Below are 27,757 nucleotides of genomic sequence, written 5' to 3'. Positions count from 1 at the left end.
TGTACAATGAGGGCACATGTGACATAACAGGAATAATGGCTTCTAAAAGTTTACAAGTAAATTTTATTGTGGCCACAGGTCAATAGCACAAACACACGACAGTTAAGGTTCAGAGTCTCTCCGCCTCCTTTATCGTGTAAAATTAAATAAGGAGAGGTACACACAAACTTTTATTAAAATCAAGCTGCTTTCAGGTCCCCACTTCCTGGTGTCACACACGTCACTGTTTTCAGGGTGGGGCAAAGCACGGTCACACTGGTAGAGCACAGTGTTTCCTGAGAAGAAACCAATCAAAATGTTCAAAGCCAAACCACTCAACACTGCTCCTAGGCCTAGCAGTCTGCTTTCAGAATAAAACCAGAAAGTAAGAAACTGTGAAACACCATAGCCTTCAAAAAACTTTATTGGGGGATAAGCCTAGCTCTGATGGAAAAAGCCCCTACGGGGGAAAAAAAAAGTTGTGGGTATTTAAGCTGGGATGATGTACATTCATGACTTCTACATTCATGGCTCAAAATAAAGACCCTCAAACACAAGTGATTCTAAAGCCATTACAACCCAAAATTATGTGATTCACTTAGATGTGCTTAGATTAGCTCTTATAATATGACCTATGTACAGAGGAACTGTGTCCTCACCATTAACTGAAGCATGTGCCATTCAAGGTGGCGGGAGAGGCAAAAAAAAAAAAAAAAGACAATTTAAATAGGGTATAAGGTTCTCACTCCACACTATTCAATAAACATATATCCAGAATGAGAATGAAATGGAACCGATGCCCAGGTGCCTCTCAAAGAGAGCGACTCCCCGGGGCACGTGTGATTTGGAATTTCCTAGCACAACACACCCCACTACTCCGGGGACACGCAAAGCCAGCATGCCCTACATGAGATGCAAAGGGACTACCCCTCGCACAGTTTGCACCTAGGCCCCGTGCAAGACGCAGCTCCACTGAAGTTGTGATCCCCTCGCTTAAGGAAGAAAACGCCTAGCAACAACCTATGCCTCCTTAACACCAATCTGTGTCCTCACGGCCTCAGTGGTGCTGGTTTTTTTTTAATAAAAAACATCTGTAGCAGTGGCAAATGGTCACAACTGACATCGGGTCCCAGCAATTCCAAAAGAGAAAGCTCTCCAACCGCTGGTCCAGTCTTTTCCCCTATTGTTATAGTTCTGCCACCAAGGGGAGAAAATGGTGGACAAGTTCTTTGAGCCCAAGCCTTGGCAAAAGTCAATAAATAAGAGAGCTTGTCAAAGGCAGAACCATCTCAGGGGCAACCTCCCCCAGCTGCAAACGTGGGGTTGGAAAAAGAAGGAGGGAGGCAGGTGTGCAAGAAAGAGGTAAGAGTCCCTTTGCCAAGGGTTTAGTGACCCAACCCCAGATTCCCAGTTTGGTGCCAGCAGACCAGGACCTGCCAAAACCCGTTACTGAGACAGAAAAGGAAGAGAAGACACCAAAAAAGAGAGTCAGTTCTGAAATTTGCACAGTTGATATTTGTTCTTCGTAGCAGTAAGGACTTGAATGAGAATCACGAAACTTGAGGAACACTTATATTTTTCTTCAGGTCTTAAAAAATTGTGTCTTGTACTGAAAGACTACATTCAGTGTGGGTCAGGTCCAACAGCGTTTGCTAGAACTCGGTGGTTAAGCACGCCCAGCACTGGAAGGAGACTTCATCTGAGCAGAGTGGCTGGTGGGCAGGCCAGAGGCCGCTCCTTCACTGGTCTCCAAGCCGAAAGCCCTGTCCCCAGTTGTGTCTCCCACCTCCGCCATTCTGATCAGCAGCCCGCCTCATGCTGGCGGGGGGCACACCGAATCCTGACACCCCTCCTCTCCTGCTGGGCAGCCAGCGGTACCTGGAGCGGGGGTAGGGGGGAAACAAAGGAGAGAAGACGAGATGATCACTTCCGCACGGTGATCTGACCATTCAGCACGTCTCCCTTTCCTGCATCCCCATGGCATCTGTCACACTGAATTATATTAGTCTGGCCAATGGAAGACAATGTCTTACTTAACTCTGCCTTCTCAGCACTTAGCTCGATGCCCGGACCACAGACTGTGCTCACTTTACGGATTTCTTAAATTTACTACGTCTCCAGCCAAATTCACACTCTAAAAAAATTCGTTTTCTGATTACAAAAGCAATTCATACAGAACAGTATAGAAACAAAAATATTACTCCCACAAGCCCAACAACCAGAAAGAACCACCTATACATAGCATTTTGATGGATCTAAATATGGATCAACCTGGATCAAAGGAGGTAACAGAAATTCACTTGCAAAGGACCAATCTGCAGCCTGCATGTTGAGGCCCACACGGCACCTCCACCCACACCTGGGCCCCACGGCCGTCAAGGGGGACTGGAGATGCCCACTTTGTCTTGGAATCTGGGGTGTTTTTTAATTTTTGCATTTATACATTTTTGAGAGACAGAGAGAGAGAGAGTGAGAGAGAGAGCACACGCACAAGCGGGGGAGGGGCAGAGAGAGAGGGAGACACAGAATCTGAAGCAGGCTCCAGGCTCTGAACTGTCAGCACAGAGCCCGATGCGGGGCTCGAACCCACAAACCACAAGATCATGACCCAAGCCGAAGTCAGACGTTTAACCGCTTAACTGACTGAGCCACCCAGGCGCCCCTGGGGTGTTTTTTTAAATGTCCATTCCTAATCTGTCTTCTGAGAGCCTTCTTTCCATCTCAAAGATGGTAGCAAAGCTGAAGTCCAAAAAGCTTACCTGACTTCCCACCTTACAGATTAATGACCTAAGAGTCCCAGAGCAGCTAAGAAAACTTAAACCCAGGTCTGTGTTCTCCATAGTCTTTCCCTTCCTTGTCTATTAGTAAACTGAGAACGTGTTTTGTTGTTGTTGTTGTTGTTTAATGTTTATTTATTTTGAGAGAGAGTGAAAGATCAAGTGGGATAGGGGTAGACACAGAACCCCAAGGAGGCTCTGCGTTGTCAGCACAGAGCCCAATGCAGGGCTCGAGCTCACAAACCACGAGATCACGACCTGAGCAGAAATCAAGAGTCGGATGCTTAACCGCCTGAGTCACCCAGGTGCCCCAAGAATGTGTTTAAACCTATTCCACTTAGATCCTAGTGTTTAAAATTTTGTGAGAAGGCAGAGGCCATCATCTGACAGCCCTGTTCAAAACCCTCACGGCACCAAGAGCAGACCGTGAGTGGTAACATGTCCACAGCAAAAAGCTTGCAGAGCACGTCCGTATCATAGAACGTTTTGCTTCCACCAGGTGCTGCATAAATTCACCTCGTCTTTACCACAACCCTATGAGCCAGGCACTACTATTACCCCATCTTGTAAATGAGAAAACCAAGGCAAGACTAAATAAAACCCTTCTAAAGAGTGAGTGTCCAGATTCCAACCCAGGCAGCCTGGTTCCAGAGTGTGTGCCTGTACCACTTACTGGACTACAGGCTTCGTGCTACAGACGGGACACACGGGGTGCGATTCAGGTGACCGCAGTTAGGGACTGGAGTCTTCATTTGTTCACATCATCCCTGACGCCTTTGTATTCCTGCCGAAACCAGACAACGAACCCCTTTCACACAGAAAAATAACTACGTGCAGAAGACGATCTACTTTTCGAAATGCAATGGAGAACAGTGATACATCTTAGAATTCTAGAACTCCCCATCTTCCCTTTTAAACAAATATGGCTTTGTTTTCAAGTCAAAACGTCTGTCCAACTCCTGACTTCTCCACATCCACGATGTTCTGGTACAATAATATTCCTCCAAAGTGTATAATGAAACAGAACACTTAAAAAGGGCTGCCTTGCTTTGCTTCTCACTGTAAGACAATATGGGAGCCATCGCCACTGCTTAGACGGATAGTGAAATTAAATGCAAGTAATTAGTACAAAAAGACACCCAATTATACATAATCAACAAAAATTTATGGTAATTTCAAAGCAGTTAGTGCTTTTGCAAGGAGCTGCATTTTGTCATCTGATCTGTATGCAAAATTTAACAGAAGGGCTTTTCCACCAACAGAGAGCGCTCAAACGGAAGGCAGGCTTTGGCATGCCACTGATTTTTGCCACTAGAATCTCACATGCTTTGTTGCCTACAACTGAGAACTATCTCCAAGCCGTGAAGTCAGAACACGGCCCCTGAAAGTAAGAGAACCGTTGGCCGCCCACCAAATGACCAAGTTGTGTTTTAATCAATTCATCTGCCATCTGACTTGATAAACCTAGACCAAAAATCCAAACCCGCTGCTATCGTGTCCTTTGATAATCAGAAAGCAGATTGGTCATTTGTTTTTTTAGCCTGAAGGCAACTCAAGGCTCAGAAGACAAACAAGTTTCCTTTCATGCTCTTTAAAAAAAAAAAAAACACAACAAAAGTGTACTTCTCTGTTTGTATATAATACGTCACAAAAGGCTTTTAAAACCCTACCCCTAAATTACAAAGGGGGTGCAGGGTGAAGGGGCCTCAAGTTTTACTGCTCTCACTGACCCCTTGGAAGAATGATGAATCACAAAACATTAAAATGAGCAAGATGAGAAAGGGTTTTCCTTCTTTAAAGCTTTTAAATGCAAGCTATTATTGCATATCCCAGACTGGAGATTAGGTGTGATTGTCGGGCAGGCTGTGACACCCAGATGGTGATTTCACTGGTCCCTTCCTCAACAGCCTTTTGCCTCACTGACAGAATGGTCCCACTCCTGACATGCTTAAGTGTGTCAGCATCTCTTCTGGCTCGTGAAATCCCACCCTAGACCCAACTTTAGGAACAAGGCTAAGAACTTGTATTTACCGAACACCCACTACTGTGCGGCCAATAGCCTGCCTTACCACCCGCAGCCCGATGAGACCCGGCTTCCCCCCAGCGTACAGGCTTGCAAGTTGAAGCTCGGAGGTTTTATTAAGCAACTTCCCCAATTATCAAAACTAATGAATGAGGGGAACGGGATTCCAACCCAAGTCTGTCTCAAAACCAAAGCTGTGTCCTCAGCCTCCTCACCTGAGTAAACCCTAGGAGTGGCAGAGAAAGAACCAGCACACATTCCCATGGTGCCTACACTCTACAAACCTCAGGTTTCCCACTTTCACTTTGAAAAGTTCCAGAAATTTTCCATTCTATAATATCTGATAGAAAAAATGTTTGGGGCGCCTGGCTGGCTCACTTGGAGAGCATGCAATCTTGATCTCAGGGTTCAACATGCCCTATGTTAGGTGTGGTGATTACAAGGGAGGGAGGGAGGGAGGAAGGAAGGGAGGAGGGGAGGAGGGGAGGAAGGGAGGAAGGGAGGAAGGGAGGAAGGGAGGAAGGAAGGAAGGAGAATGAAAGGAAGAGAAGGAAGGAAGGAAGGAAGGAGAATGGAAGGAAGGAAGGAAGGAGAAAGGAAGGAAGGAAAATGGAAGGAAGAGAAGGAAGGAAGGAAGGAAGGAAGTTAGGAAGGAAAGGAAAGGAAAGGAAAGGAAAGAAAGGAAGGAAGGAAAGGGAAGGAAGAAAGGAAGGAGAACGGAAGGAAGGAGAGAAGGAAGGAAGAAAGGAAGGAAAGGAAGGAAAGGAAGGAAAGGAAGGAAGGAGAATGGAAGGAAGGAAGGGAGGAAGGGAGGAAGGGAGGAAGGGAGGAAGGGAGGAAGGGAGGAAGGAAGGAAGTTAGTTAGTTAGTTTGAAACTGCCAACCAGTGAGGTAGCTTTATCCCCCTACCTCTTCTCTGGCCAAATCTTGTGTAAAATTGATGCTCTGAGAGCATATGCTGTTGTCCTGTTACTGTGTCCAGCCCCCTGGCGCACTGTGGGCCGCGCTGGAGCTGCACATGGGGCCCCACTTGTTCAGCAGAGCTAGAATGTTCCCTGTGATGTCTGACTGGAGTCAGCAGCAGCCCCTAGCTAGAAGGGCTCCAAGGAGAAGACAAGGCTGTGGCTTTGATCCCTGACTTCCTGTGACTGTGGGACCAGGACAAGTCTGCTGGTTCACATTTCTCCATCAGCCGCAGAGGTAAATCCGACCCCTCATGGAGTTTGATTAGGATGCCTAAGACACGGGTGGTGAAATAAATGACTGTGACATGAGAGAGAAAAATACTTACAGAAACTGAGGTGTAGACAGGAAATTCCTTCCTCCCAAGTCCATCGGGTATCTGAACATTAGGAAGAAATAAAGATGTCCGACAAGATTTCCAATTAGCTCATTGATCACCCTGCAAACAAAGAGGCAAATTAGTTTCAAGATATTCAAGCAGTGAAGTGAGATGTGGCCGGTTTTAACTAACAGCAAGGGAAAACAGCCTTCCCAGCGGCCCATTTCTGGTCCTGGGCAGCCCGTGGTGGCTCTACAGGGAGCCCTTTTGTGGTCTGCGTGGCAAATGCATTCTGAGGGGAAGGGAAACCAGTCCTGCTGGGGTCCGAGCTCTCCAAGGGCAGCTGCCCTCCAACATCTCTTTCAAGCCCCATCTCATCCTCAAAATCTTGTTTTTGCTACTTCCTTGCCTCCAGAGTGACAAGCTGCAAAGCTTCTGAATGCTTCAGCCATAAGTACTATATTTGCAAACCATGGGCAAATGGGAAGGCCAGCGAGAGAGAAGCGTGGGGAAGGTGGGGGGACAGTGCAGGCCTGTTCGCACATTCCTGGAGCCACAGCACTTGCCCCTCGCCTCCTGCGTCCTTGAATGTAAGACATCACAAAGATCACTTTGCGTGGCTGACCTTGTAATCCTAAAACACACGCTGCCTTCAGTTTTTCCTGGCTTACGTACAGGCCCTCGAAGGTTCTATAGATCCACTCCTACTATCAAATACCCTGCGTTGTCCTCTGCGGCCACATGATTCCTGTCAGGGACAAATCAACATCTGCAGCCACTCCCGGGCTCTGCCCTTGGCAGCTTCAGCACGCTCAGAACTTGCTAGGCTCTAAACAGCGTCGGTCTGCTTAATTCACTCATTTCTGTCAATACGCTGCAGACATCAGGACCACACAGAGCAGGTATGTCAGACATATTAAGAACAAGGACCCTCAAAATCTGTTAAAAATGGAAAATACTTTGTAGTATAAGTGGGAGTTCACAGAACAGTTGTATCTTGAGATCTTCCTTTTAAAATTCTGACTGGATACATTAAAGGTTTTCCTCTCAGCTCGAATTCCAGGCTGGAAATTTGACCCTATTTGGCTATAATTTCTGTACTATCAAACCGCTTGCAAAACTACTTCCCATCTGAGAATCTGCATTTTGATGACTGGTGAGCAGTTTTCAAGGCATTCTGGAAATGCCTCAAGAATAAAAAACATAGTAATTTCACGCATAGTTCTTAGAGGAGTCAGCCTAGACACAAAGTAGCTTCTGGTTTGCTCAATCTGGACAGTGAATCCAGAAATATTTTTCAAAAGCACATACATGGAAGTATACTGTGCCTAACGATGAGCTAACAAAATAACAATCGTTCAGTGCTAAATGTGCTTAAAGTCCCGCAATGTAATCAATTACATCAAAATGAAATTACAGTGGACCCTTGAACAACACAGATTTGAACTGCGTGGGTCCACTTGTATGTGGGTTTTTTCATGTATACAGTACAGTTCTGTAAATGTATGTTCTCTTCTTATGATTTTCTGAATAACATTTTCTTTTCCCTAACTTACTTTATTGTAAGAATACAGTATATGATACATATAATACGTTACAACCTAAAACATGCATTAATCGACTGCTTATGCTAGCAGCAAGGCTTTGGTCAACAGGAGACGAGGAACAGTCAACTTCTGGGGGAGTTAAAAAATATACAGATTTCCAACTGTGCAGGAGGTTGATACTCCTAATCCCCGTTGTTCAAGGTCAACTGTATTTCATAAGTCTGAGGTTCCAATGCATCGACGCTGAACTTCTTTAAAGTTTCATAAAGACTAGAGAAGACAAAGAATAATGGAAGTCTTTTAAGGATTTGTTTCCAATTAAATAAATCGAGTATTTACTTACGAGCCTCCGATGATATAGTTGAATCCAAGGATCACCCAAGGTAAATAACAGGCCTAGGAAAACGTAAACACAAACATGAATAACCACCCCTAAGAAGGACGCAGGTGCCAGGGGGCTAGAACGGGTAAGGATATACTGGTAAGAGCTTTATATAAATCCTACGGAAAGTCACCCCCAAAATTTGTCAGACCAATCCATCAGTACTGTACTTAAAACTTCCAATCTAAAATTCATATATTAGTAGCTGGAGGGACAGAGTACTGTGCCCATGGATCAGATACAATACATGCCCTGCTGAATGGATACTAACAAACAGCTTCACAAAGGAGCTGGGTGTCCTATGGACACTCATGAAAACATGACCCATAATAGAACCACATTAAGACTCCAACTAGCCAACTGTTGCCAATGAACTAAAAATATCCCACCTTTTTAGGTTCTTCTCTTACATACTTCACAAAATTACTTGGGATTTTTATCTCATTATACACGGATATCCTGAACTAATACTCTCCCAAATGAGAAAGCTCCCCAGTTGAATTCAACATCTGAGCCTCTGTCCAGATTCAACACATCATACCAAGAGCTAAGGGAGCTACAAGGAACTTCACAAAGTAGTAAAGAAAGGGTTCTACATAAATAACTTGAAGGCAGAATGTGGTAAATATTCTGGAACATAAAGTACTGGAGAGCCCCTAGGCAAGACTAATTCCAGGCAGGAAACCCAGGAGTATGTTCAGTCCCAACTCAAATGAAGACCAGGTAGGATTTACAAGAGGAAGAAAATCAAAGAGATGTTACGAGTGGAAAAGTGTGAGAGAAGGAACTAACGGAAGTGTCTGGGGGGAAAAACAAATCTGTTTTAGCGGAAGTGTAAAATACATTAACAGGGAATGGTAACAGACTTTAAAAGGAAATGCTCCCCATGAGTATCTTTCCTTCCCTCTATCATACACGCAGACACAAGACTGTTCGGGGACACATGCCTAAGGGGCCAAGAAGTAACAGTCAGCAAAGGAAGGATTCCAGGTGGGCTAAAGAAACGCAGGGCACTGACCAGGGGACTGAGCAGGGGAGGGGGGCTTGCCTATGGTATGTTGCTCTGCAGTGACCTCTTCTGGACGAGTCAGAAAGTGCACCTCTCGGATGAAGAGGGATTTCTGTGGAGACGAACGAAAAGGAAACTTTTCCAACTAGGTCAAAGTACCTTAAATCGTGTTCCAAACCAAAATGATACAATCATGTCTCTGTTCAGCTGGGCCCAGACATAAAGTACGGACATGATCAGAGGAATCATCAGCAACTGCAAAAGAAGTCAACGTGTAAACACAAGGCTCCAGAGGCACTTCAGAGGCTTACCGTGAATCTACCAGGTTGGGTTTTTTTGTTTTTGTTTTTTTTTTAACCTCTCCCCTCCAAACAAATTCTCACATGGCTATTCAAAAACCAAAAATAAATTTAATCATCAGAATTACAAATTGATCCTTTTAGTTAATCAATTATACAAAGCATTCTACAAAATCCTGGAATAAAATCCAACAGAATTATTTGAGATGGATTCAGAAATATCAGGATCAAGCTCGGGTACTTGAGAAAAGGAGGCAGTAGGGGCGCCTGGGTGGCTCAGTCGGTTAAGTGTCGGACTTCAGCTCAGGTCATGATCTTGCAGTTGGTGAGTTGGTGAGTTCAAGCCCCCACATCAGGCTCTGTGCTGACATTTCGGAACCCGAAGCCTCTTCAGATTCTGCGCGCGCACGCGCGCGCGCGTGTGTGTGTGTGTGTGTGTGTGTGTGTGTCTGCCCCTCCCCCGCTTGTGCACTGTCCCTCTCTCTCAAAAATAAACATTAAAAAAAAAAAAGAAGGCAGTAAAGCTTTACTTACTGTATATTCTCAACTTAAAAACTACATATCCATATAATGCATAGAAAATACTGGAAAACCATCATTCTCAATGCACAAACATAATGAAGAACCCAGAAATGAGCAAGGAAAGTAATGGTTTAGATAATTCATGTAAGACCTTCAAAGAAGTTCTAATTCTATAACTGCAAAATGCAATTTAAGTTTCTCTCAAAGGCCATGAATAAGTAAATCTGAAACATGTAAAAGGGCAGTTTCAAGGGACACTTACCTGCATGTCCATTGCTAAGCCAGTAATCTTGGTTTATAAAGTTAAAGATCAGATACAAACAAAGCAATTCGCACCTAGTATAAGTTCATTTCATTCCTGTGTTCTGAAAGAAAACACTTTTCTTATAGTTCAAACTGTTTAAAACATTCCAGAATCCCAAGTTATCGAATACTCTCCATTATGAATATTCTATTAGACTATAGGATGTCACGGAAATGTGAGAATTTAACTGCTTTGGCCCACGACTCAGTTGGCCCTCTTGCATCCTCTTTGCCTTGCCCTGCATTTTAGCACCTCTTCTCCAGCTGGAAGATGATGATACCTGTGCCCTGAAACAAATAATGATTCTACTCACATTCAGGGCTCCACAGCATGGCTGAGGTCCAAAACAATTTTTTTTTCTTCCCTTAAAGGAGGGGAAAGGGCATCCAAAGTGCCACATGTCCTGGCTCCCGGCCAAGCTTCAATGGCAGCTAAGCCCCAAAGCAATTCTGAGCTCACCAGCTCCGCACAGACTGAGCCATCGTGCCCTTTCTGCTGCTCTCACCATCTGTAAAGGTCCGCAGCTGGAAGGCTGCTGGCAGCGGGGGCTGAAATGCAGCAGAGACATGCTGTGGCCCTTCCCAGAGCCGGCTCCCCCTGGATGGACTGAATGACTATGTAGGCCCCGAAGACGAGGACGGCAACGAAATCAGAAAAGGCTGCTGGCTGTAAATTAACTTTCTGATAAGGAGCACAGATTCCAAAAGCTGTCTCATGGCACGGAATCTCTCTGCTGTAGTCAACGAGCTGTCACACATGAGAACACAGAGAACTGGGAACAAGAGGGACAGCAATACAATTGAACCAAATGTGGAAAACCCCACCAAGGCAATGGCAAGAGAATGCACCACTCAAGGGCCGTATGATTGACTACGGCTCTCAAAGCGAACTTTAATTATTCTTAATTATGAACTGTAGTAAACAAAGATGCAAATGCTATCATTTGAACTGCTGTACACAATACCGTCTACTTTCCCAAACCTGAAAATAAAATGGTTTCTTTCTGGCCCAAAGTCACAGACTAAAGGATACCACGATGCAAATCCAGTTAAAAAGGAGCATGAATAAATAGTCTGCAGGCCTCCCATCAAAAGCTCCTAGAAACAAAAATAAGCCAAATGTCACGGTCCAGAATTTCAGAACAAAGTGATTTCTATGTAGAGAAATGCTTCAAAAAATTCTAGAGAAAGCCAAAATGAGAATATTTTTAAACTTCTGCTCACAAGTAAAAAAAAAAAAAAAAAAAAAGGAAAATTTTTAAAATACCTAAAACCATGTCTTCCAATAAAGCCCTGAACTACAGTCAACTGAGTAAGGCTAATCTGTGTTCTCCTAACCGAATTCCAGTAACTACCATCCTCCAACTACCACAAGCTGTAAGACCCGCAGGGAGGGCAGTCGGTTCCACTGCCAGTGAGCTCCCACCCCCTGAAGGCTTCACAACTAGTCGGCCTCTCCTTCCTGGCTCTCCTCGTGGCCCGATGACACATCTGTGATCACTTGTCTCCCTCCTCCCTCTGCGAGACCATAAGCTCTGATACTGGAGGGACCCCATCTGTCTGGCCTGCCACTGTGTCTCCAGGAAGACTATGCTAGGAGAATCTTACTGTTGTTGTTATTATTAGATACACACACACACACACACACACACACACTCTCACACTCACACACTCTCACTCTGACACTGGGCTTTCTTGAGAAGATTCAGTCTCCTTCTTCTGGCTTACATTCTAGCAAGGGAAAACAATGCTGGAGGAGGGGAAGAGTGAGGGCACGGCCAAACCTTCCCATAGACTCTGACTCTTCACCTTCAGACCACATCCGGGAGGTAGAAGGGAAAGACGAGGAAATAAAGTTACATGACCTGGACCACATGGCTTGTTAGAAGCAGGGCGAAATGTAATTACTAGTCCAGTGCCCTTGTCACCACACCAAACGCCAGGCTCCGTCTTATTCCTGGACCGAACAATCAACACTGGCCCTGCTCTTCCTTCTAAGGGTGAGCCCTCATGCCTTCAGGTGGGAGACCAGAAGAGAGGCAGAGACCACACGCAAATGACTGTAAGGTCATTCTAGCTCAAACAGCTACCTTCCCTCCCCTCCACACCCCCTCATAATCGCATGATATGTAGTCAGTTAAAAAACAAAATCCTCTCTCTCTCTGTCTCAAAAATAAATAAAAACATTAAAAAAAATTTTTTTTAAAGGAGGGGGGTGCTCCTGGGTAGCTCAGTCGGTTAAGCATCCGGCTTCAGTTCAGGTCATGATCTCACAGTCCGTGAGTCCGAGCCCTGCATCAGGCTCTGTGCTGACAGCTCAGGGCCTGGAGCCTGCCTTAGATTCTGTGTCTCCCTCTCTCTCTGCCCCTTCCCTGCTCGTGCTCTGTCTCTCTCTGTCTCAAAAATATATAAAAACATTAAAAAAAATTGTTTTTAAATCCTAACAAGTCTCAGAAAGACAGGGAAAAAATTCTATCTAAAAGAAAAAAAGTTTCCGGCAAAAGTCTCTCCTTCTTTCCCTAATTTCTCCCCTGGTGTCTCAAAGGCACGCTTTAGCCACAGTGTTAAGGAAGCTCAATGATGGGGATCCCTATGATGAATCAAAGCTAATTTCTGAATTTTAGTAAAATTTGCTTTTCTTTTTTTTTTTTTAAGTAGGCTCCACGTCCAGTGTGGAGCTTGAACCCGTGATCCCAAGATCAAGAGTCGCATGCTCTACCAACTGAGCCAGCCAGGTGCTCCTGTTGACTTTGTGATTCGGAAGCATTCTTCGGATTGAATACTTAAGCTACTGTAATCACATAAATTACAATACTATATTATTTGGCAAGTGTGCAACTGGGAATTTATAAAGTAAGTGGTCTCAAACTGCAGTCTTCCAGTTCAAATCAGAAACCTTATAAATAAGCCGACACTGCTGTATATTTCATTGACTCAGGTAGGAAAATATGCAGGTGGCAAACACATTGTCAGGCTGTTACCGTGAGGCTGTATGGCGGAGGGAAGACTGGAATCAATGAACCAGGGCTCCAGTCCCAGACATGTTATCTCAAATAGCTTTGTGACCTTTGGGGCATGTCACCACCTCTCCAGACCATTGTTTTCTCGTGGCGCAATCTTATTTTAAATGGGCAGGTCTCAAAAGTTCCTCTCAACATGAGGGTTCAGAACCGCATTATTCATAACAGTGAAAAACGAATACAAGTCAAATGTCCATCAACTGATGAGTGGAAACACACGGGGCACGTGGGTGGCTCCGTGGGTTAAGCATCCTACTCTTGGTTTCGGCTCAGGTCATGATCTCAGTTTTGTGAGTTCAAGCCCCACGTCAGACTCCGCACTGACAGCACAGTGATCCTCTCTGCTTCTCCCCAACTCGCACTCTCTCTCTCAAAACAAATGAACTTAAAAAAAAAAAAAAAAAAAAAGGAAAAATAACCATATAAGGGAATCTCATTTGGCAATAAAAAGGAATGAGGTACTAACACATGCTACGTGGAAGAATCTTGAAAACACTAAGTGAAAGAAGCCAGTTACAAAAGATCACCTATTGTATGATGCTGCCTATAAGAAATGCACAGAATGGGCAAATCTAAAAAGGCAGAAAGTAGACCAGTGGTTGCCTAAAAGCTTAAGGGGACGACCAGGTTGAATGGAAATGGGGAATGGCCATTAATGGGCACAGGGTTTCTTCTTGTGGTGACGACATATTCTCAAGTTAATTATAGTGATGATTGCACAAATCTATGAATACCCACTAAATTGTACACTTTAAATGGGTGGAACTGTATAGTATTTGAATTATATATCAATAAAACTTGAAATAGTACCTCTCAGCTCTAGAATTTCAAAATGCTCAGTAAGGAATGGGGGAAGCTTAAAAGAATTAAAGCGAATAAAAGAGATCAATGGGCTAATAATCCTACAGATTGATCTTCAGTGTTATTCAGGTATTACAAATTAGTTATATTACCTGACTAGATAGGAGGGGTGGGTAAGTGGGTTCCAGGGCCTCCAGTAACGGAGAGAAAATAACTTACAAATAAAATATGGTCACAGCATTATTGCAATTTAGGCTTCATAACGGTATTAGGATTATTTTTAAGTCCTTGAATTTCAGAGATAAATATTAGAAAATGTACCGATGAAATGATATCATGTCTGCTATCATTTGCTTCAAATAATCAGGGGTGGGAGGACAGACATGAATAGAGATCAAATAAGATCAGCTAGGAGATAACAGTTCAAGGCGAGGAGTAGTTAAAAAGGGGTTCTTGCAGGCAGGTGGACACATACTACAACATGGGTAAGACTTGAAAACATTCTAAGTGAAAGAAGCCTGTCACAGAAGGACTCATAAAGTGTCCCAAATAGGCAAATCCATATGCATAGAAAGTAGCTCAGTGCTGGCCAGGAGCTTAGAGAAAGGGGGGGATGGGAGATAGAGAGTAACTGCTTTGGGTTTCGGGGGGCGATGAAGATGTACTGAATTAGACAGTAGTTGGTAGTGGCTGCGTAACCCTGCAACTAGACCAGAGACCACAGAACGGTACACTTTAAAATGGCTAAAACAGGGGCGCCTGCGGGGCTCAGTGGGTTAAGCATCTGGCTTCGGCTCAGGTCATGATCTCACCGTTCGTGAGTTCGAGCCCCCCTGTCAGGCTCTGCGCCAACAGCTCAGAGCCTGGAGCCTGCTTCCGATTCTGTGTTTCCCTCTCTCTCTGTCCCTCCCCCACTCGTGCTCTGTCTCTCTCTTAGACAATGAACAAATGTTTAAAAAAAATTTTTTTGTAATGGTTAAAACAGTCACTTTTATGTTCTGTGAATTTCATCTCAACAAAAAGGAAAACAAAGGTTCATTAACCTTTCTCACTACTTTTGTGTACATTTGAAGTTTTTCTGTAACAAAATCTTGAAAAACTAGTCATGGATCATCCACACTTAGAATCTCCTACTGATATAAAATAATACTACTCCAATAGCTCAATCCTCAATGAAATTACACCAGGGGGTAGAATGCTACAGCATTACTAGCAAGTTCAACTGGGACAGGGGAGAATAAAAATCACATATGCTGGGGGCTTTAGGTCCAAGCCCCCTGCTGTGGTCGCGAGACTGTGGGTCAGTTTCACCTCCGCCAAGCCACTTTCCTTCCCTGAATCTCCTCTTTTTCCTCCATAAAACTAAGGGGATGGGCTAGGTCCCTTCCGGTGGTAAGAGTCGATGACCTGACACTTAATGTAGTGATTTGTTTTTAAAAAGCACCTTGTGCAAATGCCAATTTAAGGAAAACACATTTGACACCAAATGCCCATCCTTCTACTTCCCCGCAGTTATGAGACTGATTCTCAATTCTCAAACTGACTTAGATTTAAGGGTGGTTCAGAATTCTCTACCCTGAGCTAACAGCCAGCAGGTTTATAAGGTCTCTGGAGTCGGCCAACCTTTTCAAAATCATTTAGGCTTAATAAAACTTTGTTCACATTTTGACCCAGCAGCATCAATTTACTGCTCTCAGGATAAGCAACTCAGAACAGCACACGAGGTATTGTACAAAGGAAATAACAATACCGAGAAACTTTTAAGAAAAGATTTTTGTAAAAAACCAAACAAACAAAAAAACTTACCCATAACACCATATGGGCAGTCCTATCTAATAAACTACCATATTATTAAATCCCAGTTATGTATTTCAAAAGTGAGTAATTCAATCACAGAGAATAACTTAAGGCTTTCATAGCATGAAGAAGTGTTTTTCAACCCCAGTCTGGGAGATATATACACTTCAGCCCAGTTGACATTTAAGGACAAGGACTGGGGCACCTGGGTCACTCAGTCAGTTAAATGTCTGACTCTTGATCTCAGCTCAGGTCTTGATCTCAGGGTTGTGAGTTCAAGCCCCACAGTGGGCTCCAAACGGAGTGTGAAGTCAACTTAAAAAATAAATAAAATAAAGGACAAATGAGCGCCATGTGACAGAAACGGGTGAGAAGTCAAATTTAAGTGAGAGGCACACAACTCAGCCACTAAGGACAAGGTAGGGACAAGATGTATTAAGCTCTGGCCTTTCATTTTTTTTCACCTATAAAATGGTGACACTGTTACTTATGCTTCATGATGATGTCGTGAGGATTAAAAATCAAATAAACGAAGTGCCTAGTACAGTCCTGGCACAGTTACTACTGAGCATTTACTATCATTATGCCATTTCCTTACAAGCTAACTGCCCTCAAAATTCTTCCAATAAGTAACTGGTAAATTAGAACTGGTGAATTAGAAACAAATCTTAAGACAACTATGGACAACATACCTGTTTCAAGACGTGTAGAATACTGATATAAGAAATATAAATTGACCAAATAAAGAAATCCAGTTCCTGGACCCACAGGGAAATAAAAGGTGGCAGTGATTGGCCTCCAAATCTGTCCAGATCAAAACAAACACAGTGGTTAGTTTCTCCAAGCCTGGTTAAAAATTTTTTTTTTTTAACTCAACAAAATTCACCCTTGCAAAACATTCTCCTCTGTGATGAAAGCAACCAAAGGGATACCACCAATGTAATTCAAGAACACTGAAGAAAAGCTCCCATCAGCTACCATCATACCAATCTGGAAAGCGATGGAATAAAATCATGTAATATAAGCAATAAATATTCCTAACCAAGTTGAAAAAAATCAATACTAAGGAAATATATGGTTAGTCTTTACTGGGAGAAGGGCCATAGTTAAGCCTGTCAAAAATGAATTATAAAGACAGGCTCCGGCTGCACAGTAATATCTCCTTTTGGGAGAAAGAATATACCGAGGTGATAAACCTTACCAAAAAATGTCATTTTCAAAAGGTAGAAGTAAAATAGAAATGTTTTTATTCAAATCACTGTGCTATTTAGGCAATATGGATATATGACTTTACAACTGTCCCATCCCCTCAACACACACACACACACACACACACACACACACACACTTACCAAAAAGTCTACAATGAGAAGGAAGTCTTCCTCCTGACCTTCATCTCCTGATTCCCTTTCCATCAACAACAATCAGTTTCTTGTATTTCTTTCAATAACATTATGTGTTACTACTGTTCATTCTTTTTCATCCTACCTTGTATTGCATGGTTCTATGCCTTGTTTAAGTCCCTTGACAAGATATTTTTATTGGCTGTAAAGTATTCCTTTTATGTGAAGGTCCAAAATTTGTTTAAACCATTACAAGGCCGCGGTTGAATATTCTCGAATATCCTCTTTATACACTTACATATAGGATCAAATCCTGTGAGTTCATCTGCTAAATTAACAGACTTCTGCATTTAATTTTTGTAGACATTGCCAAATGCCTACAAAAATGTTTAACCAACTCCTATACTTACTCCTAAAATGTACATTAATGCCCATCTTCTCTCCACGCCGTCACCATGTAGTGTGTGTTTACGAACTGTTTTTAAAACTTTAGCACTTCCTTTCTTCATTTTCCTGCCAGATTTGCATTTCTTTATATATTATGGAAATTCCCCTTTCTCATTGTTGCAAATATTTTCTGGCCATTCATCTATGTTTTTACGGTATTCTTGCCATATTTTGACATGTAAAAGTGTAATTGAAGGTAGGCAAATGTATCCGTCGGGGGTACTTGGATGCTCATGTAGCTCACAAGCTACGTCTCCACTTAAGAGTATCAAAATGTTCACAGTCCTACCGTGGCACATTCATGTCCGTGGCACATTCATGTTCGTCTCAGGAGTAAGGAAGATAACCTACTTCTTTTTCTAGGTGCTCACTCAGCTTTCCCAATCCCATTTACAGAGTAACCCATACTTCCTCCATTCATTTGAAACACTACTTTCTTTCTTGTTTTTTTTTTAAATATTTTTTAATGTTTATTTTTGAGAGAGAGACAGAGTGCGAGCCAGGCAGGGGTAGAGAGAGAGGGAGACACAGAATCCGAAGCAGGCTCCAGGCTCGGAGCTGTCAGCACAGAGCCTGACATGGGGCTCGAAATCGTGAACCACGAGATTATGACCTTAAACTAAAGTCAGACCCTTAACCAATCGAGCCACCCAGGTGTTCCGAAAAGCTATTTTCATTATCTATTTATTTCCTTTTATATTAAAATCTATTATTATATTAAAATGCTATCCTGTTTGGAACTGAATTCCCCTATCAATATCAAGCTATTTTAATGTCTAGTTTTATAATATGTAACAATATCTGGTAAAGTCATATGATTAAATAATCCCCCTCCTGTTTTTCTTCCACATTTGTCATGATTTTCTCGGCTGGTCTCAACATTTTATTTTCTCAAAAGAACTAGAATCAGCATCTTTATTATATCAATGTGATAACCATTCCCAGCCAGGAAGAAGTCTTTCACAGCTTTTAGAAGTTTTCTATTGAGCTATGCTTTCTAGCTCTAATACCAAACCACCAAAGCCGAATTACCTGTTTGTAGTATTAGCTGGATTACTTTATTGTTTGTAATAGATTTGAAAACTGAGCCTCTTGGGCTTTCAAAGTATACAACTCTATCTGTAAATAAAATTTTGTATCTCATTCCATTCTGGTCTAATTCACTGGCTAGTACCCCCGAACAACCTTAAATAATAATAGTGGTTGAAGTAGACGACCTTCCCAGTCCTTCGGAAATGCCAGCATAATGCTGGCTTTTGCCTGGAGAGCTGTGTGTCTCGCTTGGCAAGCATGAAAGACCCGCCCCCCGGCATCCAGATGTTCTCGGTAGTGGGTCATGTGAAGAAGCAAAGAGTGAGCACGAGGGAGGGGTGGTCTGGTCTTGGGAAAACGACTAAAGTCCGAGAGAACTGCAAGAGCACTGAACAGGTACTGCTGACAGTGTGGGTGTGGCTGGAATGGGGGACACTGGCGGTGGCGCCTGGCCGGACACAGAGCTGCCACGTTACACCCTCCGAGTACAGGAATGTAGCCCTCACGGCTCCGTTCCCTGCGGAAGAAAACGCGCTTTATAAAAACACCCAGAAGAGTGACTTTGCAAGAACCCTCTATTAAACCAGTAAAACAAAATAAGTTAAAACTCATGTGGATTTATTTACAACTTTAACATAGACGCATCATTTAACGGAAAAGATTTGAGGACTGTGAGTGAGAAGTTCTCACCAGAAGTGATTTGAGAACACCAAGATGTTAAGTGTCTGGCTTACAAGCTATCACTTCCGGGCCTCAATTTCCATCCGTAAAAGGGGAATGATAGACTAATACTTGCCCTATTCTGATGGGTGGTTTAAAAAAAAAAAAAAAGTGTGCTATTCTGCTCATTTACATGCACTGACTCAGGGGGCAGATTTTACAGATGAAGAACAGAAATGAGAAAAGGTTAAATAATAGCTAGCAGGTGGGGGAGGTAGAATTTTATCCCAGACAGCTTGACTCCAGAGTTTATGACACAAAACCCCTGTTTTTACAATGTCTCTCACAAGTGGCATCATTACTATGAGCTATAATTACAACTAGTAAAAATTTTAAGTCCTCCTATACTTGTATAATCCTGATTCTCCCTGCTTACGAAAAGCACTGGGGGCAAAGACCAGAAGCAAGCTAGCCCTGGCCTTGGCTCTTAAGTAGCCGCAGGGCCTTGGAAAAGTCTAGACCTCTGAGTGTATATCTTCATCTACCCGGTGATGTCTGTCCTATGACTCTGCCCTCCTTAGCTCACAGATTTTATAAAACGTTGGAATTAAGAAAACGGATTACAAAGGTGCTTTGAAAAAAAAAAATTGTACGTGTAGGTGTATGATGATTACAATCTCTTAGAAGACACACACTGACATAGTTTTTACAAATTCCCATTTTAAGCTACCTCCATATCCCTGCAAATTACTCAGGACCTGATTTTGGAAAAGAAACCCTGTTTTTTTCCGACTACATTTTCCCCTAACACTGACGCCACCGTGCTATTTTTAGCCCCTGTGTGCACCTGTGCTTTGGAAATCAGTGTCTGTCAAAATATCTCACTTCTTTTCCCCTCTCATTAAGCTTACCCTTGAGTTATACTTGGCTTTCATTGATCTAAGAGACTTGATATTATTTTTGTATTACTTTAAAATGATAATTTGAAAACACCAGGAGAGAACTTATCTCTTCGGAAAAACACAATGTAATGTATTTCTGGAATCCCCAATGAAGAGGCCCAGCTAAATTCCCTCCTTTCCTCTGACATGCAAATAGTTAGAATAAGAAAATGGATTTTCAGGGCTGGGAGTGCAGACATGCTTTCCGCCCTGGGGAGCCTGCCCCCACCCCACAATGGGGAGCCAGGTGCAGCACCGAGGGCACAGGACCGGCAGGCAGAGGGGAGGGGAGGGGAGCAGCTCATTTTATCCCCACAGCCTCCCAAGGTAGGAACCATCATCACCCCCAGCTTTTTCTTGAGGAAAGCTGGGCCCTCATGAGAGTTTAGGTGATCTGCAGAGTCCCTCACTTAGAAGGAGGCCCATAGCTGCACTGGCATCTAAGGCCTCTGAAAAGGGGTAAGACATTGTTCTTTACTTACTAGTCCCACAGCTTCTGTTGAGAGAGTGGGTGGCAGCCAGCCTTGAACTAAAATTCTCCCAAACAATCTGCTGCCGAAATAATGACAAACGCCACCCAGAGTCTAAAGTGGGGGGAGTTTTAAAGTACCAAAAGCAGACTTTTTTTTTTTTCTGAAATGATACAAATTGATTGCTTTGGAGGTAAGAAACTCTACACAGGTCACCAAACAAGAAAGAAGAGGAGCATCCATGTGCCAAATGCTGATGTTAGCAAAGTGTGGCTTTTTCTTTTCTTTTTTTTTTTTTTTTTTTGACATCCTAGGTAGGCAAGAAAAACGAATGAAAAATGAAAGGCACCAAGGCTCAACTGTGGACTGTAAAAGAGCTGTTGGAAGCCATCTATCCTACCCCTGGGTATGTACTCAACAGAAACGCATACCTATGTTCACCAAGACATGTACCAGAATGTTCACAGCACTATTCATTACAGCCAAAACCAGACACTATCCAAAAGACCCATCATCAGTAGAATGGGGTAAAGAGATGGTGATCTAGTCACATGATGGACCAATATGAGGAGGAACAATCTATACCCATGAGCAACAGTACTAGTGACTCAAATGCACTGTTAAAAAGAGACCAGACACAATAGAATACATACCGTAAGATTTCATTCATAGAAAGTAAAATAATTGGCAAAAGCAATCTGTGATACTAAAAGGTAAGATAGTAGTTACCCTTGGAGGGGGCAGTTACCAGAAGGGAGCTACAGGAAGGTTTACTGGTATGTTCTGCTTCTTGATCTGGGTGCTGGTTACACACAGGTATTCAGTTTTTAAAAATTCAACAACTTGTAAATGTATAAAGCGGACTGAAGTGGACAGGACTGTTAAGGAAAGACATTAAAGCTATACATACCAAAACACTAGCCACTTAAGTTCTAATCCAAACCTTGAGGCTACTTCCATGCTCAGCCTAGAGACCAAGTTCATCTCCCTTCTGGTTATGCATGTATAGGTTTCTCTTCCCCAGTGTGCTTTTTTTTTTTAAGTTTATTTATTTTGCGAGAAAGAGAGAGAGTGAACAAACATGAGTGGGGGAGGGGCAAAGAGAGGGAGAGAGAGAATCCCAAGCAAGCTCCCTGCTGTCAGCACAGAGCCCAGGGCAGGGCCCAATCTCACAAACTCTGAGATCATGACCTGAGCCAAAATCAAGAGTTGACACTTAAACAACTGAGCCACCCAGGTGCCCCTTCCCTAATACGCTCTTAATTCAATCTGCTAGGGTTGCTATCATCGGGTTAAAGGTAAATAACATAAAGCAAAAGCTTGGCAAATATAAGCACAAGGCCCAAATCACAGATTTGGCGGGTGCCATTTCTTCTCATTCCTGAAAACAAATGAGGGAAATTGAGAGTTCATCTCTTCCCGCTTGAAGTCAGGATGCTTTTAAGGGGGCAAAATACAGGATAATCATCCAGCAGTCACATTTCAATTTCAGTTACAAATTAAAATTAGAATCTCGGGGCCCCTGGATGGCTCAGTCGGTTAAGTGTCCAACTTCAGCTCAGGTCATGATCTCACGGTTTGTGAGTTTGAGCCCCGCATCGGGCTCTGTGCTGACAGCTCAGAGTCTGGAGCCTGCTTTGGATTCTAGGTCTCCTTCCCTCTCTACCCCTACCCCTCCCACTCACACTCTGTCTCTGTCTCTCTCTCTCTCAAAAATAAATAAACATTAAAAGAATTTTTTTACTAAAAAATAAAAAAAAAATTAGACTCTTACTGCCCAGAGAGAAAAGGCAGTAATGGAAGGAATTACTATTCACTAGAAAATAAAAATGGACACTATTTTTGAACAGCTTATTACGAGAATATATACTGGGAACTTTACATTTTGCTATGAATTTTACATGACAGAGGCATGGAGTAGATAACATACTTCTTCAATTTGAAGATACTCATTTTTGTGTTTCTAAAATTAGTATGTGGCTTATAATCCAATACATTCATTTAATGGAATTTCTACTCTCCCTCCCCTCCAAAAAGTTGTATTAAATTGATGGTGCATCTTATAATCTATGGAGTTAGATCAGAGTTCATACGGTATTAAATGACCCCCACTTTTAGGTAACGAAACTGAGGCTCAGAAAGAGTACTAAGTAACTTGCCTGAGGGCATATAATGAGTATGGGGCTGAGCCAGGTCTTGGGGAACCATGACTCAACTCCTTGAAATCCCTTGGTCTTTCTATTTTAAGAGAAAGTAGATAACTGACTTGGAAGAAATCACCCTCAAAAATGTTTGCTAAACACTTAACTGTGTGTTTTGGTAGATTTGATGTGAAGGAGTTGAAAGAGGCAGCTCAAAACTATCTGACTCACCAAAGTAGAAACCGGAACTGGAGATGATTACAAACCGGAGTGATACTGGTCTCAGGATGCCTGTGGGAGCTGAACGAGGTGGCATGGAAGTACAACAGAGATGCAAGGAGGTGCGGTGCCTCTGTCCAGAGAAATAGACAGCCCTGGGAGACACGAGCTCAGAAAGCACGAGGGCTGCAGGACTAGGTCATCAAGGACCAGCAGGAAGACATTTATTTCATCATTATGAAGTAGCTATCTGATCAATGCGTGTTGAACGTGAGGGACTAGGAACTTTGGATAACGGCACAGTGAGTCTTAACATCCCATCCAAACTAAGAAAAATAACACTTTAAACTCTGCAGTTCCAAACCAACAAGCTAGTCAGATGAAGCCTAAAGATAAGGAGGAAAAGGGACTTTCATCTCTTCCAACATGAATCCGCAATTCTAAATCAATCATCCCCAATTTTTTTTAAGCTGTTCAAGGCTCAGCTTCGAAGGAAAAGATGAGCCTCCAGCAGAAAGCACACCGCATGCTGTTTGTCACACACCGACCTCTCAGATGCAGGTTTTCTTTCAGCTGCTTCATTTGCAAATGAGTTCCTCTAGGTGGGTCTGAAAGCTAAATTTGTCCAGAATGGGCACGAGCCAGAGTAGCAGAGAGAAGGTCTAGATACTGGCCTTTTCCCATCTGGACAACCAGCGCACTGTCCTGCCCCCCACTGCTTCTCCCAGCTCTCAGGACGACGAAACAATGTAAGGAAGATGGGAAAAGCACGGGAGGGGGGACACGAATGATGACTCTTCTAATCAAGGCACATCTGTCAACATTCACCTGCAGTCTATTAGAAAGGCTTTCTTATTTTACCAGTCTGACAACACAAGTGAGCAAGATTTTGCAAGGAGGGTCAAAGAGCCAGTTTCGACCAGATCCTTCTCACAAAATGACTTACAACCACCGCTCCTCCTGCACACATATTACCCAGCATGCCACCCACCAGGCACAAAGTGCACAACAGCCACTAGGTCACAAATAATAACCAGAGCTGGCAGCAGGCCCACATCATTTTCTAATCTCCAACTGCCTGCTTAACTTCTGCACTCAGATGCCTAAGAAGCATCTCTAGACGTAACATGGCCAACACAGAAACTCTTCATCCACACCCTCCCCTGGCCCCCAAACCTACGCCATCCTAAACATTTCCCACTTGGTAAAGGACTCCACCATCCACTGTGGAAACAGCGGCATCTTTGAGTCCTGCTTCCTTCAGCTACTCCCCTGCCACATTCATTCAGCAGCAACCTTGTCCACGCTACTCCAAAATCTACCTACTTCTACCTCTGCAGTCACCCGGACCCAAAACATCATCTCTCTTGCCTTCTAACTGGATTTCTCTCTCTCCCCCATCCCAGGTGCTAAGTCCGTCCCACAGAGCGGTCAAGCAATCTTGTCAGTTCTCTGTTCAAAATGCTCCAAAGCCTTCCTGGTGTCTTCAAAATAAAGCTCAGAGGCACCTGGATGGCTTAGTCAGTTGAGCGTCTGACTCTGGCTCAGGTCATGATCTCACAGTTTGTGAGTTCAAGCCCCACAAGGGGCTAGCTGCTGTCAGCCTGTCAGCACAGGGCCCGCTTCGGATCTTGCTCTCCTCTCTCTGCCCCTCACCCATTCACATGCTCTCTCTCTCCCAAAAAATAGATAAAACATTAAAAAAAATTCTTTAGTAAATAAATAAAGTTCAAAGCACAAAGTCCTGTACAACCCAAGCCCAGCCCACCTTTCCATCCGTGCTTTATCGTACTCACCCCTGGTTATCTCTGTCTGCATCTGCCAATCCTCATCCCTACAGCTGACTTGTAACCAGCTATCCGGTCTTCCTTCCGTTTCTGGGGCCTGCCTCCCAGCCTTCCTCTTGCTAACCCTTGTTCTTAGAAGGCTGTCCCCAGAGCCGGATCTTCCCAAAGCTGGCACCTCGGCATTCGGATTTCAGTTCAGGCATCTTCTCCGAAGCCTTTCTGGAACACTCTATCCAATGTTATATGCCTTAAGTCACCCTCGATCATATGCCTCTCTCTTATTTTCTTCATGGGAGCTGGGACTTTCTGTCTTATTCACTATTGTAGCTCCAGTGCCCAGCACTGGCAAGTGCCAACTATCTCCATGCATTCAACCAACATGAAAGCACCTACTATGTGCCAGGCCCTATTCTAGGTAACAAAGACCGTGGTAAACAAGTCAGGGATCTGGTTCTCGTGGCGCCTTCTTTTCTGAAGGGAAGCTAACCAATGCCAACAGGTGACATGTAGCAAGTACAATTAAGCATAAAGGAGATGGAGTGAAGGAGGGGTATTAATTTATGTAGGGCAATCCATAACACCTTGTCAATAAGGTGGCACCGGGAAGAGACTTGAAGAAGGTAAGGAGGTAAATCAAGGTTATCGTCCTCAAACAGAGAAACAACACATGCTAGCAACCTGAGGAGAGGGCGTCAGCTGCTGAAGGAAGAGCAAGGATTCCACTGCGGAGCCTAAGGTGCAAGGTGGACAGTAGCAGCAGTTAAGGCCAGAGCGGCAGGAGGGGGCTTTGCAGGCCGCTGGAAGGACTTGCATTTTATACATCTGATTTGAGAAGACATGGAAGGTTCAGGATAGAGGACAGACAGGCTTGATTTATATTTCAAAAGGATCACTCCAGCTGTCTACAGAAAAGACGGAAAGGACCTGAGCTGGAATGATAATGGCTTGCAATGGAGAACGAAAAGGGACCTGTTACTCTGGACGTATGTCTAAAGTAGAGCAAACTAGTAGCTGGCAAATTATGGGATGTGGGAGAAAGACAAGTCGACGATGACTCCATAACTGGTAGCTTGAGCTCCTGCAATAATGAAATTGCTCTTTACTTCTAGGGCAAAGGAAAAGGGTAACCAGTTTGGGACATGTTAAATTTGAGATGCCTATTAGTCATCCGAGTGGTAATTTCAAACAGACAGTTGGATATCAGGAGACAGATCTGAACTGAAAATATGTATATTTGTATTTGAGAGTCCTCAGTTTATAGAAAGTATTTAAACCCATGAAGCTAAATGAGATCTCCTATAGCTGGGGACCGGTAGAGAAAAGGGCCTATAACTGATCCCTGGGGCACATCACAACATTTAAAGGTCAGGATGATGAGGAACAAGCAGCAGAGACTAAGAAACAGTAAACTGGGGGGAGACAAGGCAGGTTATCCACATGCCAATTAATGTGCTCAAATTAATGTCAAATCTTAGTAGCTGACCTGCCACCGAGTAAAGATCTAAATCACAGAATCCAATGAATAAAGATAATCTCCGGGAAACTAATATTCTCTTGCCAGAAATACCCTGGAAAGTTTCCTTCATGCTTAAATAGCAAGGCCTTCTATTTTGGGAACAATTTCCTCTTTACTCCTCCCTTCATACATTCTACTACTACATGTCACATACTAGGTCGGGGCTAGGTGGAACGCAGATAAACAAACCCACTCTTTGCATCTGACCACAAACCACTCCCGCAAAGAAAAAAAAAAAGCCTCTATTAACATAAGAAGTACTCGGCTGAATGCTGAGTAAATCGACATCCTCATGGCACCCACGTGAGTGGCAGAGGAAGGTCAGAGGGCACCTGCTCCGGGTAGAACCAGGGTGCTAATCACCGGCGTCCAAAAGATTAACAACGATCACAGAATTACCTTCCCACTGGCTCCTTCTCTGAATGCAGAGGGCAGGGAGCATAATCTTAATAGAAGAGCAAAATCAGTCCCTTCCCAATGGGCCAAAGCCACTTCTCCAACCATCCGTGCCCTAGCTCCAGACCCCTTTTTTGCCTCCACCCCGCCCCCAAACCACAGGACCTCGCCCTAAACCGCTGGAGCCGTCGCACTACAAATCCCACCAGGCACCGCGCGCCCACGACATGCCGGTCTACGCTCCGTCACCGCCGGGCCTCCTGGGACCTGTAGTCTCCACGCCCCTTCGCGCTGGTCAGTACCTGGAAGCGATAGAGGAAGGCTTCAGGCCAGAGGAAGAAGTAGGCCGGGCTGATGAGACCGAGTTTGCCGACCAAGGGCACCGCGACAGTGGCGGCGAACCAGTAGCGAGTGATGGCCGGGATGCTTCTGAACCAGTCCCCGATGTCCGACATCTTCACCTTTTAGGTGGCCAGGATGCGCACAGCCGCCGACTCCCAGTCCCTGGCCCCTCACGACACGGCCCGTTCAGCGAGTGGAAGGTGTCGAGGCGGAAGCCGCCCGAGCCGCCGATAAGAAGGCGGAGATCGGCGGACGTGGCGCCACCGAATTCGGACGAGCGAGGGAGCGTTCGGCAGCGAAACTTCCCCTTCCGGCGGCCGCGGAAGACGTTGACCAGAAGTCCCGCCGCTTAAAGGGCAAGCACCGATTTTACCACAGGGCCGCGGCTCCGCGGTACGGGGGAAGGACGGTATGGGGCGGGGCCAAGCGGGGCGAAGGCACAACTGGTGGGAAACAGTGGTTGCCAGGGGCAACGGCAAATACTCCAGCCAATGGCGAGGCTGAACGCCTACTACCTAGTTCAAGCCGGAGTTGTAATCCAGGTGGGTGCTCTTGGATGATGTTTAAAAAGGAAGGAGGAAAATAAAGTACACAGTTCCTCATCTGTTCTTTCATTTGACAAATGTTTGTTGAGGGCTAAGTGCCAGGGTTCTAGGTAGGGTTCTAGACACCGAGGATTCTGCGACTATCAGAGCTGTTGTGGTACCTTCTCTCCTAGAGTT

General features: G+C 44.1%; 1 protein-coding gene across 2 annotated transcripts; it reads right to left on the bottom strand.

Annotated features, from left to right (window-relative positions):
* Positions 1-385: 385 nt before the first annotated feature.
* On the bottom strand, positions 386-27,394 carry DERL1 (derlin 1). Of its 2 annotated transcripts, XM_049632941.1 has the most exons (8): positions 26,996-27,394; positions 16,434-16,545; positions 11,157-11,221; positions 10,083-10,109; positions 9,159-9,254; positions 7,952-8,004; positions 6,071-6,181; positions 386-1,857 (listed from the first exon to the last, which is right to left on the bottom strand). In XM_049632941.1, exons 1-8 carry the CDS (start codon positions 27,146-27,148, stop codon positions 1,719-1,721), a joined length of 756 nt encoding a protein of 251 aa, XP_049488898.1. In that variant the 5' UTR covers positions 27,149-27,394; the 3' UTR covers positions 386-1,718. The 2 variants fall into 2 exon arrangements, with proteins under 2 accessions (XP_049488898.1, XP_049488899.1); XM_049632942.1 differs by lacking the exons at positions 10,083-10,109; positions 11,157-11,221; positions 16,434-16,545 and having other exon boundaries at positions 26,996-27,385.
* Positions 27,395-27,757: the final 363 nt, after the last annotated feature.

This window comes from Panthera uncia, chromosome F2, assembly GCF_023721935.1.
Source record: "Panthera uncia isolate 11264 chromosome F2, Puncia_PCG_1.0, whole genome shotgun sequence".
Lineage (NCBI taxonomy): Eukaryota > Metazoa > Chordata > Mammalia > Carnivora > Felidae > Panthera > Panthera uncia.
This window is presented reverse-complemented; position numbering and strand designations above follow the sequence as displayed.

Bases quoted from the DNA above. Each gene is read 5' to 3' on its own strand.
- DERL1 (XM_049632941.1), bottom strand. From the start codon at position 27,148: ATGTCGGACATCGGGGACTGGTTCAGAAGCATCCCGGCCATCACTCGC. The intron at 16,546-26,995 runs GTACTGACCAGC...TGATCTGGACAG, and splicing joins CCTTCCTCTATCGCTTCCAG to ATTTGGAGGCCAATCACTGC. The intron at 6,182-7,951 runs GTAAGTAAATAC...CTTTGTTTGCAG, and splicing joins AACTATATCATCGGAGGCTC to GGTGATCAATGAGCTAATTG.